Here is a 16,464-nt window from a genome sequence, read left to right on the forward strand (position 1 = left end):
TTGCTGCTACTGTTGTTCACATTATATCAACTCTTTTTATAAGCGAGAAACAGTCCTGCAACAGTTAAGAGACTTGCCTCAGGCACACAGCTAAGGAAGAGTACCTGTCCAGCTCTTAAGTCTTCAAAAACATAAGAAAGGAATGATGCAGTCTGCCCTTCCTGTGGTTCACCCAGGGTCAGTTAGCACACAGATGCTGTCTTGCTAGGGTGCTTCCTCCAGGCCCATTCCAGGAGTTCCCCAAGGTGGGCCACGCTGTCCCACAGGGAGTGAGACAAACCTGTGGACTTCTCTTCCACAGCCCCCAGGGATGGCCCACCCGGCACCTCCACCACTGCTTACCCACAATATCTTCATAGGCATTCTCTTCTAAAGTGCTTTTGGATCCAATCTTGGGTTGACTCTCAGTACCATTCTCAGTGGGAGAAGAGGGGTACAGGGACTGGACACTGGATGCATCCTCAAACTCAAAGGATTTTCTGTGGACAAGAACAAGAGTCATTTGGGCTGGACCAGATCCCTGCCATCTTGCCAGGAACAACCATGGGTGACAGTAAAGACCAGAGTCCCTCCTCCTAAAGTCTGTTACTGTACCTCTAAATAAGGAGACAGAGGGTCCAAAGGGCCCCAGCCTGAGTACCTACAATATGCTTATCCTTCATAATACCAGTATTAGGTAATAACTACCACAGCTTAAAAGTATGCTGTCAAGTGGGCAATGAGATGGCACAGCAGGTAAGGGCACCTATCACCAAACCTGACAACCCACATGATATAAAGTAGAACAGAAGTGACTCACGCCTCCACGTGTGATATGGCCTACTAACACATGTACATGTGACACACACACACACACACACACACACACACACACACTACAATTTTTTTAAAAAGGCTGGCAAGATTACTCATTGGACAAAGGCACTTGCCACAAAGCCTGATATCTGAGCTTGTCATTGAACCCACATGATGGAAGGAGAGAAGAGACTCGCACAAGTTGTCCTCTGACCTCAACATGCATACCATGGCACTTGAGCACAAACATACATAAATGACATAAATGTCATTTTAAAATTAAATTTAAGGAGCTGGAGAGATAGCTCAGCAGTTAAGAGCACTGGATGTTCTTGCAGAAGACCCGGGTTCGAATTCTAGCACCCACATGGCAGCTAACAACTGTCCGTAACTCCAGTTCTAGGGGCTCCGACAGCCTCTTCTGTCCTCCGTGGGCATTGCACAACATGGGTGCATTTACATGCATGCAGGCAATACACACATATACATAAAATAAAAGTAATAAAATATTTTTTAATAAATTGAATTTAAAAGAACGCTTTCAGTGCCATGCCAAACACAGCTTTACCTGTGTCCCGTCACTGACCTTCACAATAGCTCTGGCAGGCACTGAGCCATTTCACAAACAAGGAGACTAACGTGGTAGAGAGAGGACTTGCCCAGGCTGCCTGCTTCCAGAGCCTGAGTTTACAACTACAACTTTGGCCTAGAAAGGTCTAGAAAGTATTCTCTTTGAGAGGAGCCCACCATTTCCAAAGGAATGGAGTATCTGATTGGCCTCCTAGCCAGGGCTCTGCCCTGAACAGGCTGTAAGGACTAGGCAGGGCTGTTAGGGGACTGATGAAAGCAGCTGGTACAGGACAATTTGTTGACACAGGAAGAGCTGAACCTTTAAAACATGTCAGAGCTCTTCTGAGAAGGAGTTAAGGGGATGGTTTGCTGCAGCTTCCCTCCAGCTAGTCCCCTGCTCCTTCATTCCCCAGTCAGCCTGCACTGCACAACTGCACACCACAGCGTCTTGAATCCTAGATGTCCCAAGCCCACAGGACTCCCTCTTTCTCTCCCGTCATCTTAGTTGGGAACAGGGCTGTATGCTCTCCCTCTCAAAGGCATGTCCCTCCCAGTAGTCTCTTGGGGAGGAGATGACATTGAGTGAATTCTTCTCAACCACAAGTGCCTCCCTTTTTGAATGAAACCCTTTCTCTCTTGCTTGCTCAACACTCATCCTGAGAACCTTGGGTTCTGACCCATGCTGTGGTCTTAGCTCTCCTGGCCCCTCTGCAGTGTTCAACCCAACAGAACACTTCTATCCTGGCACTCTTCTCCTATGACACATCACCTCTAGTTTCCATCCACCCCAGAGAATTATTTTTCAGGCTCTAAGAAAGGATCTTTCTTTTTAACTGGCCTTTTATTTTTTAATCGTTTTATTTTTATTATTTTCATTATTTTATGTATATGAATGTATTGCTTGCATGTATGTGAGTGCACCCATGTCATGCAATGCTTGAAGAGGTCAGAAGAAGGCATTGGATTCCCTGGAACTGAAATTACGGATGGTTATTAGCCACTGTGTGGGTGTTGGGAACTTAACTTGGGTCCTCTGAAAGAGCAGCAGGTACTCTTAACCACTAAGCCATCTCTCCAGGCCCTTAACTGGCCTGTTAATGCCAGGGTCTCTCAGAATTCGGTCTTTAGGTCTTATTTCCCCATCTGGCCAAATATCCATGGCCAAGCACTCTATCTACAACTCATACATGATGACTCACAAGTTTATGCCACTGACTCAGACTTTTCAACTACATAGCCAAATGCTGTGTAAGATCAAGTCTTCATCGGCACAACAGCAGAATAAACATCTTATGCAGGATATTGCCTCCCATCAAGGCACAGTCAGTTTCTTCCCTGGCTTTCTTTTTTATTTGGTGTGTGTATATGTTTGTCCCTGTTCATACACAAAGTGAGTGTGGAGGCCTGAGGTCAGGTTAGCTATATTCCTCCATCGCTCTCCACCTTATTTTTTTGAGACAGAGCCTCTCACTGAACTTGGAGTTCATCAATTTGGCTAGGCTAGACGGCCAATAGGCGGCAGGGATCTACCTGTCGCTACCCCTACCCCCAGCCCTAGGATTACAAAAGCATGCTGCCATGCTCAACTTTTAAAAATATATATCTTATTTATTTTTATTTTATGAGTGTATTGCATGCATGTATGTAAGTGCACCTGTGTCATGCAATGACTGTGGAGATCAGAAGAGGGAGTCGAATCCCCAGGAACTGGAGTTATGGACAGTTGTTAGCCAATATGTAGGTGCTGGTAACTGAATCCAGGTCCTCTGCAAGAACAGCAAGTGCCCTTAACTGCTCAGCCATTTCTCCAGCCCCATGCCCAGCTTTTACATGGGTACTGGGGATAAGAACTCAGTTACCAACTGAGCCATCTCCCAGTCTCTCTGCCTCAGATTTTTGAAAAATTTTTATTAAATTTTTGTGTATCTCATACAGTACATCTTAATCATCTTTATATCCCCTTCCCCACTGACCCCTCCCATAGCCCCCCACTGGAATTCATACATTCTGTCTTTTGTGTTAAGGCCTGTCATGTCAAGTTAGTGTCCCCAGATGTCCCTCAGTACAAGTTCATCCACTGTTCCTCGGATTTTTTGTTGTTGTTGTTGTTTTTGGTCTTTTTGTGACAGGGTCTCTCTGTAGCCTCAGCTGGCCTGGAACTCACTATGTAGACCAAGCTGGCCTTGAACTCACAGAGCTCCACCTGCCTTTGCCTTCTGAGTGCTGAGTACTGGGATTAAAGGCGTGTGCCACCACACCTGGCCTTCCTCAGATTTTTTAAGACAAAATTATTTTTCTTTGGTTGAATGCAAGAAATACTGTTTTTCATTTCTCTAAAATAAAAGGTTTGTCAGAAGTGCACCTGACATGATACATTCATACTTACCATCTTGCACTCCTCAGGAGGAACAGGTTTCAGGAGCAGACAGGCAAGCACAACAGTTCATACTTAAATGATCCTCTTTTTCTCCAAGAGCACAGACTGAAGCCTGCTATGTGAAGTGATTCCACCATGTATGTGGGAATACATGTAAACCTTCAGGTTGATAAACTCTCCCCCTATTCCCTCTCATTATCTAGACAGCTGCTTTTGTTCTTCTAAATCTAGCTCGGTAATTCCCTCCAGGAGGGGTCTCCCCTCCCTCCAGGGCTGAGTCTCTACAGCATCCTGCACTGACATGGATGTATCACAATGTCTACGATTTATGTGTGTGCCAGATCACCAAGTCCTTGAATGAAGAACCATGCCTCACTTCCCTCTGTGTCCTTTTGACCAGCACAAGGCTTGGTGCACAACAGGCTCTGGATGGATGTTTGCAGAAATACAGATAAAAACAAAGCAAGCACACTTGGCAGGCTGTTCAAAGAGCTGGTGAGTAGGTGAGGCCAAAATACAAGACAATCCTTAGCTATGGGGTGCTCTGGCTTAGGGGTCTGAACTTCTGTGATTCCCCCTCTGAGATGGGATATGCTAAGTGAAGCCTGATGAACAAGAACAGACTGAAGACTCCGCAGAAGTGAAGCAAGCTGAATGCCTATCCAATTTTTGGGATAGGTGAGGTGGCAGTAAGGCTTCCAAGGAAAGCTTGCTTACAACCTACCCTGGATTCAGTTAACAGGTACCTTTCAACTTTGACCAACTCCAGCTTCCAAGTCACTCCTGGGAGCTGTTCCCACTAGTCCAGGGTCAGAAAAGTCAAGACTGACCAGGAATCAATGGGAGTCTCATAAAGTTAGTTCTTGCCCTTGACCAAGAAGCAGGTGAAATGTTTTTCCATGTTTCTCTTTAAGGACGAAAGAACCCTCTCTTGAAACAGACCAAGGGTTTCCACACAGCTTGGAGGCACTCTGGAAAGAAGAGTCATCTTAAATTTGCCTCCACTCCTATATTAATGCGATCTTCTGGTAAAGCTTCACTTAAAGAAACTAATTTCCAGTGCAGGCACTTCACGTAGCTATGAGGCTAATTTCCTACCAGACTTCAAGGGACTTTTTTTAAAAATTTATTTATTATTTTTATTTGTATACATGTATTGATGTACTGCCTGCATGTAGGTAAATGCACCCGTGTCGTGCAATGCCCGTGGAGGTCAGAAGAGGCTATCGGATACCCTGGGACTAGAGTTACAGACAGTTGTTAGCTACCATGTGGGTGCTGGGATTTGAACCCAGGAACCCAGGTCTTCTATAAGAACAACCAGTGTTCTTAACCGCTGAGCCATTTCTTCTGCCCTGGACTATCTTCTTAAGACAGAAAAAAAAAAAAAAAAGGTAACTTGGACCTTCCTGTGAAGGATTAAGGAGTTTCTGACAGCCTAGCTAGACGCCGAAGACAAAAGCCAGTCAACATCTTCAGCAGACAGCACTGGCAAGGGTGCCTTGCTTCCTCCTTTCCCCATTCAAGAGCAGGAGAACCATCCCATCTTCTCCTGCCACAACCACCAAACTAATGGTCACTCAGACCCTCAGAGCTCATGACAGTCCTATGACTCAACACAATCTGCCTGTGCTTCCTCCTTTTAAAAGAATGCCACTGGGACCCAGTACCAGACACAGGAAGGTAGGTCTTACCTGTTCTGCGACTTGCGGTGACTACGCAGGTCTTTCTTGGGTCTCCGGGTGACCGGTGGGGCTGGGGTGGAAGGCAAGGGGGGTGGAGCAGCAGGTGTGGGTGAAGGAGGTAGACCATTGCTTGGCTTACTCTTGGGGTACTTGTCAGCCTCATATTCAAAGGTGCGCTTGGGCTTGGGGACAGGGTTCACAGCGGGATCAGGGGAGCTCTTTCTTAGTAGCAGCTGGGAGTTAGGGCTATTTCCAGGGGTCCCTGGCTTTGTGGAACCACTGCCTTCCCTGTCCAGGGGTGGGCCCGCCTCCCCCCCAGTTCCAGCCTCTCCTACTGCCTGGCTGCCAGGGCTCACACTCGAGCTCCCTGTTGGCTCCTCCAAAGTGCCCAAGGTTCCAGTCTTCCTTCTCCCGTGGTCTACGCTGTAGCAGCTGCTGGGGAGCTGGGGGAGCCCCCGACCAGGCTGCTCCTTTAAGGCCTGTTCAATTTTCTGGATGCGGCTCAGCACTGCTGAACTTTCCTTCCTGCTGCCATGACCCCTGAGCAAGGCACTGGGCTCACTCCGGCCTGGCCTCTTCTCCAGCCGGTATAAAGAGTCCCGAACAGGGAGTGCCTCTCCCTCCTCCTCCGTCTCAGGGTAGGAACACTCGGAAAAGGTCCTGCTCATCCTCTGGAGGCCCTTGAAATCAAAGGTCTTTTCTGAGCTGCAGGGGGATGGCACTATGCTGGGACAGCCCACGCTGGGGCAGCCCTCACTGGCCGCCCACTCGCTCCCAGAGCCCTCCCGCTTCTCTCCACACAGGCTCATCCTGGGCGAAGCCTCTCGGCGACCTTCCCATGCTGAAATCTTCTCCCGGATGCCCAGGCTATGGGTTCGGGTCCCGGTGCAGGTCAGCAAGATGCTCCGCGGGCCAGCCGCTGGCCCTAGGGATGGGGTGCTCTGGACGAGGGGGAGGCCACCTGCCACTCCCTCTACATCCTGGGCTACACCTTGAACAGTCTCCTTCTGGTCCTCTCTCTTACACACTGAAGGGCTTCTGTCCAAACAGCTGAAGCTGGTGGCCTTGAGGGTGTAGATGGGTGAAGTATCTGGGGAGGGATCTTGAGGATTTTGGGGTGAAGGATTTCGGGGATGCCGGTCCTTGAGGAGCAGCCGGGAGCTGGAGTGGCTCGGGTACCTGCAGGCTGAGGTTTCGCTATCACTAAGAGGGTAGATGGGACTCCGTGGTGGGGACAGAACTGGAGGTGGAGAGACTGACTGAGACCTAAGAGCCAAAAAGAGAAAACGGAGGAAAGAAATGGTGGTAAGTGGTCTGACAGCCGAGCGTCATTACGTTACAGTATCAGTTTATACCTACACATCTCTCTGTAGGAATCTCAAAAGTACTCTATAGTGCCCACTGTATTCCCAGCACTTGGGAGATGGAGGTGGAAGATCAGGAGATCAAGGTCATCCTCAAATACATAGTGAATTCAAGGCCAGGCTGGGCTACACGAGACTCTTAAAATTTAGAACCAGGGTGATAGTGTGCGCATTTCCAGAACTTGGGAGGCAGAGACAGGCAGACCTCTGTGCAATCAGGGCCAGCCTGGTCTACACAGTGAATTCCAGGACATCCCTGGCTATAGGGAGACACTGTCTCAAAAACCAACCAACCAAATAAACAAACAAAAATTTTTAAGTACTCTACACATAATGCATCTTGAAGGCTATCCTCAAGGAGAGAACAGCTCCTTAGCCACAAAAGGCCAAACTCAACAGGCCTCTCTGCCTAGCTCATCTCCAGAGACCCCAAGGTAACATATGGATCAGTCAGGGAACAGTGAGATCAGTGGTGTGCTACTAAATAGCTAACAATTGGCTCTCGGGGAAAGAAAGCAAAGGCTGGTAGCACCATCTGCTTTCTACAGTATAAATATTCCCAAGCTATCTGTGTGACATCATTGAATGCACAGATGAGACACTGACGATCAACTTTCATGGGACAAAATAGCTCTAGCATATTACTTCTGAAAGTATCCCTAAATACGTATGCCCAGACTGTTAAACCCTTTGATGTCGCCCCTGAGACCTGGGCTACTGAACACAAGCTCCCACTATCCTGACCAGAATTTGGATCTCCAAGGGCCTCAAAAAGGTTAGGAGGGTCCACCGAGAAAGAGCCCTTTCCACTCTCTCAGAAGGCCAGTGGGGAGGGGATGCCAACTCCTCAGGCAGCTCTGCCCTACACTAGTGGCTACAAGTGCATCCAATAAGCTGTTTCCTAGCTTGAAATCCATACATAGAGCTTCCATATATGAACTCATTTAACCTTCACAAAAATTGTTAGGTTTTTATTATATATTATTGTCTTCATGGTACAAATCAAAGACACAAAGGCTTAGAGAAATCACACACCTCCCCAACCATCACCTGGTTGTTGACAAGGAAGCCAGAACATGAATTTACACTACGCTATGTTGCTCTCTAAAAATCAAGAGTACCAAAGGACTGAGTCCTAGCACAAAGACTGATGTCCAGATAATGCTTCCTTTGTACTCGTCACAATAACTAAGAAATGGAACTAGCTAGATGACTGTACCAAGCAATGTAGTGCATACACACAACAGACTTTTACTCAGCTATAAAGAAAAAGAAATCATGACATCTTCAGGAAAATAGATGAAGTGGAAATTAAGCAAAATAACCCAGATTCAGAAAGATAAAACCACATTTTTTTTCATATACAGATTCTAGATTTTAAGTTATATGTATGAGGGGTACAGGTCATGAAACTAGAAAAGGGACTATGAAAGGGAGAAGAGGGCGAAAGAGGGGAGGAGAGGGAGACAGAAAACATACGACACGGAAGTGGAAGGGAGGTAAGTTACTGTGGGCAAGAAGAAAGCCAGCCAGGAGTGGGGCAGGATGGGGAAGTGTGGGAAGGCTCAACAAAAACAAAAGTACGCATTAAAATGCCATAGCAAGGGGCTGGAGAGATGGCTCCATGGCTCAGTAGCTAAGAGCACTTGCTGCCTTTGCAAAGACTTGTATTCGGCTCCCCGCACCCACATGGCAGCTCACAACCATCTGTAACTGCAGTTCCAGAGGATCTGACACCCTCTTCTGGCCTCCGTAGGCACTAGGCATGCATGTGGTACACAGACATACATGCAGGTAAAACACTCATATGCATAAAATAAAAATAAATAAATCTTTAAAATGCCATAACAAAATCCATTATTTTGTATGCTAACTGAAAAAAAAACTTTTAAAAAATATTTTATTATTTTTATTTTATGTGTATGAGTGCATTGCCTGCATGTGTGTAAGTGTACCCATGTTGTGCAATGCCCGCAGAGATCAGAAGAGGGTATAGGATCTCCTGGAACTGGAGTTACAGTTGTCAGCTGCCCTATGGGTGCTAGGAATCTAACCCAGGTCCTCTGTAAGACCAGTCAGTGCTTTTAACTGCTGAGCCATCTCTCCAATGCCAGAAAAAACTTAGAAAAAGCTGTAAAATTAGCCTCTGTCATCTTTGTGAACCCTTAGACCCCCAAGCATAACTCAAGAGAATCCCCCACAGCCCCAGACACCGCCCAGTCTAGAATACAATGCTTATAAGCATCAGGGGACTTACTGGTCTTCCTTGCTAGACAGTTTTGTCTAAGTCAAGGGACACATGGTCAGTATCTATAAGGTGCTCTATGAATGTTGAGCAAAAATAAGAAGAAATGGTAAAGGTAAGTGAGCTTACTGAACAGAACCACGAGCAAGCTTCTCTGTAGCACACTTTCCTGGTGTCTATGATACATACTGCCAACCTTAAGAATTCTTTCCAACTCTAGTTCAAAGGTAGGATTTTGCCAATACTGCACCCAGTGAAGGCCTGACTGATCAAAAGCTAGGCTGTCCAGCCTCACGGGCTCCAAAGTGCCATGCCATCTCCAGGATAGCAGCCAGCTGCCTGAGCCAGGCTGCTGTCACCACTTGCTCACATACAGAAAACTAGAGCTCGGGTGAGTCAGGGATTGGCTGACAATTCCCTGTTGGGTCATAGCCTCTGGCTGCCCCATCAACAGGAAACCTCAACATGCTTAAGTTGTTTTTAAAAGGGCAAGTTTAACAAGAGCCATCGCACGTGTACATGGGGCATAGATGAGAGAACTTCGGTGCCCAGCCAAGCTCATGACCAAAGAGCCTGCTCAGTGAGGAGGTGGGAACAGAAGCCTTGACTCTCTAGAGGGTAGGTGGTATCAGCACAATGAGCCTGGGCAGACCCCCTCCCCCAACCTACACACAATGAACCAGGGCCCTTGGACTCTTATTTTATAAAGCCATAGATACAAAAGGCATCGATCCAGCCCTCTGAGAAGATGAGAACTTGGGTTCTGTCACTTCTCACAGGGAGGCTTCAGGGAAGACACAACAGGGAGGGTGGGCAGGTGTTGGGATGCTTGGTCTTTGTGACCACAAGTTTACACAAGAGGGTAGTATCCGACACGGATGAGAAACAATCCTCAGCCTTGGGCTTCAGCTTCATTTAGTTGTTTCTTAGCCCACAAATAGATTGAGAAATTAAGACAATCATCCCCACTGGGTGAGTGAACGTGAGAGCCAAGACAGTGACAGTGCCTGGATCCAGATGGTCTCACAAAGCCAACCATCAGAGCAAACCTTTGTTTAGTATCAGTCTCCCACTTTAATGTTAAGTCTTCAGCTGTCACTTCCCAGGAGAGCTCTTTGCTAACCATCTCTGAACCTGAGCCAAGAAGCAAAGAAGCCACCGACAGTAGACTGCAGTGTGCCAGCCCTGCCAAGCTTGAGACACATGGTGTACTGAGGGCCACATATACTCCAGGTGCCATTCTAGGTATTAGAGATCAACCAGAGACAGACAGAAAAAGAACCTTTTCTTTTGCGTGTATGTGGTGGTGTATGTATGTGTAGGTGTATGTGCCATGTTCATACACCCAAACATACATACATTATATACAATCATGATGATCTCAGTTCAGTACATTTTCTTGAAAATGATGTAATTTCATTCTTTATGGTTGACTAAATACTCAATTGTGTATATACTCCACATTTTCTTTACCTGTTCATCTGTATGGGTACCTGGGATGATTGCAAAAGCCAAGTATTATGAGTAGTGTCAGAGTAAACGAGGGGATGTAGGTCTCTACAGTAGGCTGGCTTAGGTTCCTTTGGGTGCATACCGGTCTTTATTCTTTATTTACCCTATAACCATAAAATGTGTGTGCACAAGTATGTGGAGGCCAGAGGTGGTCAACGGTCAACTTCAGGTGTCTTTGATTGCCCTCTAACGTTTTTTGAGACAGGGCCTCTCAATGAACCTGGAACTAATCAGTTCGGCTAGAGTGGTCAGTGATCTGACTGTCTCTGCCTTCATGTCTCTCAGTGCTAGCGTTACAGACACCATCTTAGTTTCCTTTCCTACTGCTGTGATTTAAAAACAAAAAACAAAAACCCTGACAAAAGCAACTTAAGGGAGAAAGGGCTTCTTTAGCTCACAACTCTGGGTTATTGTCATGCAGGGAAGTCACAGCACCAGGAGCCTGAGAGAAGTGGTCACAGTACATCCACTGTCAAGAGCAGAGCGCAGGGGCTGGAGCGCAGGGGCTGGAGAGATGGATCAGTGGTTAAGAGCAGCGGCTGCTCTTGCATGGCAGTTAATAACTGTTCATAACTCCAGTTCCAGGGGATCCAATGCCCTCTTCTGACCTCATGGACATTGTATGACATGGGTGCACTTACATACATATAGGCAATACACTCATACACAAAATATAAAGCTAATTTTTAAGCAGAGAGCAATCAATGTATGCATGCTTGTGTTCAGCTCACTTTCTCCTTTTGTTTAGAGTTTTGGGTTTTGTTTTGTTTTTTTTTTTTTTTTTTTTTTTTTTTTTTTTTTTTTGTTTTTTGTTTTTTTTTTTTTTTGGTTTTTTGAGACAGGGTATCCCTGTAGCCCCTACTGGCCTCAAACTCACAGAGATCTGCCTGCCTCTGCCTCCCAAGTGCTGGGATTAAAGGTGTGCACCATGCCCAGCCACTTTCTCCATTTTTTTTTAAGGTTCTACATATTTATTACTGAGCTTGCTCAATTACTCAATTTGCTCACCCAAAGCAGATAAAAAAGCAAATCCGATTACTAATATGACCAAATCTCCAGGTTAAAAACTTTCAGTTCCATTTGGTAGGCCTAGTGATAACCATGATTCAGCTTAAACAGTCAGCTGTGCCATCGTGTGTGAATCCTCACAGACCCAGCTTGGCTCTCCTCCAGTGTCTTCTCTTGGAGCTGTACCTGATTTTGTTACCAGTTTTCATCTGAATCCACTGGGGAATAGGAAGATTTTTGCTTTTGTTTCTTGGCCAGGAATTGCTTGTGAGAAGACATGGTGAGAGACCAAGACAAGTGTACAAAAGATGATGGTGTACCAAATGAGACCACGTTCTCCATTTTTATATGAGTCCTGGATCCTCTCTCAGGGCAAGTCCAGACCCAAAGTGCATGGGTCTTCCCACCTCAATTATGCAATCGAGATAATCCCCCATAGGCACGCACAGAGGCCCATCTCCCAGGTGATTCCAGATGGTCAAGCTGACCACACTACTACAGATGTGCAATGGCTGCTTCTGGCTTGTCGTGTGGGTACTGGGAATCTGAACTTGGATCCTCATGCTTGCCTAACAAGCACTTCAACAAGTAAGCCAGCTCTTCAGGCCCAGAGCCTCTTTTTCTGTAGTCTATACTCTGGTGCAAGAACATAATGTAATGTTTATTTATATGTTCAAAGTGAGGATGAGTAAACCAGCTCTATGAGATGGTTACAGGGTAAATAAAGAATAAATATTAATACGTACCCAAAGGAATCTAAGCCAGCCTACTGCGGAGAGACCTGCACCTCCATGTTTACTGTGGCACAACTCACAACACTCAGATTTTGCAGTCAGCCCAGGTACCCATACAGATGAACAGGTAAAGAAAATGTGGACTGTATACACAATTGAGTATATATATATATATTCAACCATAAAGAATGAAATTATGTCATTTTCAGGAAAATATCCTGAACTAGAGATCATCATAGTTGTATATTATTGCTATTTTGAATCAAGACCTTGTGTACCCCAGGCTGGTCTTGTGATCCTCCTGCTTCAGCCTCCCAAGTGCTGGGATTACTGGCATGCAACTGCCACATCTGGCTTGCAGATCATCACAATAAGCAAAATACTTTCTTTTCTATGTGAAATCTAGATTTTTTTTTTTAAGGCATAAAAGTAGAAAGTAAACTATTTGGGAAGAAGGAAGGTACCAGCAGGTGGGGAAGAGGGTATAGGAGATTGAATATAATCAAAGTATATGGTATAAATACATGAAAATGACATAAACTATTATTGATTTCAATTAACATATGTTAATTGGAAATTATAAATTAAGAATCAGCACAAAAGAAAAAAGGAATAAAGGAGGGTAAAGCAGCTAAGAGATAAGATTAATAATGGAGCAGCTGGAGAGATGCTCAGTGGTTAAGAGCACTAACTTTTTTTAAAATATTCTATTTATTTTTATTTTATGTGTATGAGTGTATTGCCTGCATGTGTGTAAGTGCACCCGTGTCGTGCAATGCCTACAGAGCTCAGAATTAAGCATCGGATTCCCCTGGAACTGGAGTTACAGTTAGCCGGCTTGTGGGTGCTGGGAATCGAACCCGGGTCCTCTGTAAGAGCAGTCAGTGCTCTTAACCTCTGAGCCATCTCTCCAGCCCCGCACTGACTGTTCTTGCAGAAGACCTGGGTTCAAATCCCAGCACCCACATGACAGCTAACAACTGTCCATAACTCCAGTTCCAGGGGATCTGATGTCCTCTGCAGACACTGCACAACATGGGTGCACTTATATACATGCAGGCAAAACACACATACACATAAATTAAAAATATAAAATACTTTTTTAAAGATTAATAGTGGAGATAAGTTCCTCCTTCACATAGCGAGAGCAGGAAAGTCCCTTCTGCCAAGGGCGCACATGAACACAAGACTTGAAGGAAGTGAGCAGTGTGTTTACCTATGCAGGGACATGCACACAGACAGAAAGACAGTGAGGCAAAGGCTCAAATGACAACATGCTTGCCACATGCCAGGACAGCAAAGAGGCCAGTGTGGCCAGTGTGGAGTGAGAGAAGGAAGAACCTGGAGATGAGCAGAGAGGACCAAAGCCCACATCATGAAGGATCCCACAATTGCTGCTAAAACTTGTGCTCGGACACAGGAGGCTCCTGAAGTTGTGTGAGAGGAAGAGCAGTCTGACTCTGTGTCGGAGAAGGGAGTGCAGGGGTCAAAGATGGCAGCAGGGAGGTATTTAAAAGGCAGTGCAACAATCCAGGCAAGCCTTCTCCAAGCAGCAGACAGTCCATTCTGAGAGATGAGCCAATAGGATCTGCCTGGGAGCTGGACAAGGGGCGCAAGAGACAAAAAGAAGTCAGGATGGCATCAAGATTTGTGGAGCCCTGCATGCTGAGGCAGGATGATCTGGAGTTTGAGGCTAGCCTGGGCTACCCTGTTTCAAAAAAGAAAGATTTTTGGCTTGAGTACCAGGTAGAATGGATTTTAGATTCTACACTTCAATTTGGGAGCCCCGAAATTCATTTATAGATGTTCTTTGAGATTAACTCCATGACTGGATGAGATCAACCGGAGTATAAACATTCCCAGAGAGGTCTAAGGTCTGAGTCTCAGGATTGCCAGTGCTTCAAGAAGAGCTAACAAAGGAGAGCAATTAATGAGGAAAGAAAACCACAGAGGTGTCCTGACCTTCAGAAAATAGCTGCCCAGCAAGCAAGAGACAGAGAAATGCTCGCTAAATGTGGCGACTTGGAGGTCACTGATTCTGCTTTTTCCTATGTCTCCTTGCATTCCTCACTGCCACTACCACTTCCTTGGTTTGGCTCTTTTTTTTTTTTTCACTAGGACCATGGAAACACTCTCAATTTCTCTTTGCCTTCAGTCTCTTCTGGTCCATCCTCTCATCCCTGACATCTTTATATAGTGCCAAAACTCGTTACAAGTTCCCACTGTCTGCAGACTAAAAATGCAAGGTCACTGGCAAGGCTGATAAGGCCCTCATGATCTGGTTCCTACCTACGTTCCCTTCATCATCTCACACTGTCTTTCCCTCCACACGAATCCTGTATCCCACCCAAAGGCACATCAAACTCCTAGTTCTTCTTCACCCAACTTTGAATGCCTCTATTGTGGCTGGAAAAATGTCTATTCTGGTAAATACTTATAAGGGTGTCCAACTTTGGCATTGCAACACAATATTGTCATCTACAAACATGTTGGGCCACATTCATAGCTACCCCAGGATGCACGTGGCCCATAGGCCACAGGCTAGACAAGCTGACATCAAACTGTTTTCCTGAATCTTCTTAACTAGACTACGAACAGACCTACTCAAAAGTGCTGACAGTATCTTGTTAATCTTGATATTCCCGCACATTGCACTACACTTAAAATTAAGTAGCAACTGTTTGCGTTGAATGCATAAAGTAGTGTGAATAAATGAAAAAATAAGTCATAAAATCCTTGGTTTCTTTTATGCCTGCCCAAGGCATGGTCTACAAACTTCCCTGACTCTCTCTTTGTGTTAAATGATCTGAAGTCAACACAAGAGATAGCAAAACACCTATCGCAGCCCGTAAGGCTGTCAGCACCGGAAGCCCTCTCCCAAATGGCCACAAATGCATAGCAGACGAACAGCCTAGAGATCTGGATCTGGCGGTCTACTTCTTTGTTGTTCCCATAGGCAAATCGCCTATATTCTCTGAATCTCAAGTTTCTTTGTAAAACAAGGAAAACACTGTCTGATATCCTCAGGTACCATTTGTATAATTAAGATGATGTCAATTAGTTTTTAAAATATTTTTTTTGTGTGTATGGGTGCATTGCCTCCATGTATGTAAGAGCACCAGCCACGGAGATCAGGAGAGAGCACTGGGTTCTCCTGGAACTGGAGTTACAGACAGTTGTTAGGCGCCATGTGGGTGCTGAGAATCAAACCCGGACCCTCTGCAAGAGCAACCAGTGCTCTTAACCCAAGGTGATGTCAATTTGTAAAGTGAATCCTATGAATAACTCCCTAACGGTAAAAGAAGTATAAAACAAAAGTAAACACAAAGCACTAACAAAGACTGCTCTTGGGAGGCTCACTCTGTTCCCGGCTCCAGAGCCTGCCCCCAGGGAGGCAGCCCCTGCGGAACTGGGTGCCTGGTGTGCCACAGCTTGTCAGCGACAGTCAGTTCTCTTGCTTGGCATGGATATAGATGCCAACATCATGGCACACAACGCAAAACCAACATTTTCAGGAGACAGGGAGTTAGAAAAACAGACAAAAGAAAAGACAGGGAGGTATGGGAATATGCATAGGAAATTTCAAAGAAACAAGACAATAAACACACGCACAGAGACAAATATATAAGAGGGACGAAGGAGCATGAAGTACGGTATGAAAAAGGAAGGGATTTAAAGAGCAAGGAATGTGTGTCCGTTCTCCAACACATGCAGACAGAAATGGAGTCTTTTCTTAAAATGTTTTATTTATTTTTATTTTATGTGTATGAGCATATTGCCTGCATGTGTGTAAGTGCACCCATGTTGTGCAATGCCTGTGGAAGTCAGAAGAAGGCATAGGATTCCCCTGGAACTGGAGTTACAGATGGTTGTTAGCCACCATGGGGGTGTTTGAAATCCAACCTGGGTCCTATGTAAGAGCAATCAGTGCTCTTAACCACTGAACTATCTCTCCAACCCCAAGAAATGGAGTCTTAAAGTGTAAAATATTCCCTCTGCTATAAACATTACCCAATCCTCAGGTTAATGTGGGTGCCCCCCCGACACCTTTCAGAAAAATATATGCAGGGGCTGGAGAGATGGCTCAGCAGTTAAGAACACTGACTGCTCTTAAGAGGGCCCAGGCTCGATTCCCAGCACCCACATGGCGGCTACAAACCATCCTTAACTCCAG

General features: G+C 45.7%; 1 protein-coding gene across 3 annotated transcripts in view; it reads right to left on the minus strand.

Annotated features, from left to right (window-relative positions):
- St5 (suppression of tumorigenicity 5) overlaps positions 1-16,464 on the minus strand; it is a 183,158-nt gene that overhangs the window by 31,135 nt on the left and 135,559 nt on the right. For all 3 annotated transcript variants that reach the window (XM_008853439.3, XM_029556283.1, XM_017803303.2), the window contains 2 exons: positions 5,437-6,693; positions 343-479 (listed from right to left, as the gene is read on the minus strand). In XM_008853439.3, coding sequence (XP_008851661.1) covers positions 343-479; positions 5,437-6,693 — 1,394 coding nt within the window. The remainder of the gene's footprint in view (positions 1-342; positions 480-5,436; positions 6,694-16,464) is intronic.

Source organism: Nannospalax galili, unplaced genomic scaffold, assembly GCF_000622305.1.
Source record: "Nannospalax galili isolate Female #2095 unplaced genomic scaffold, S.galili_v1.0 scaffold44, whole genome shotgun sequence".
In the NCBI taxonomy this organism is placed as follows: Eukaryota; Metazoa; Chordata; class Mammalia; order Rodentia; family Spalacidae; genus Nannospalax; species Nannospalax galili.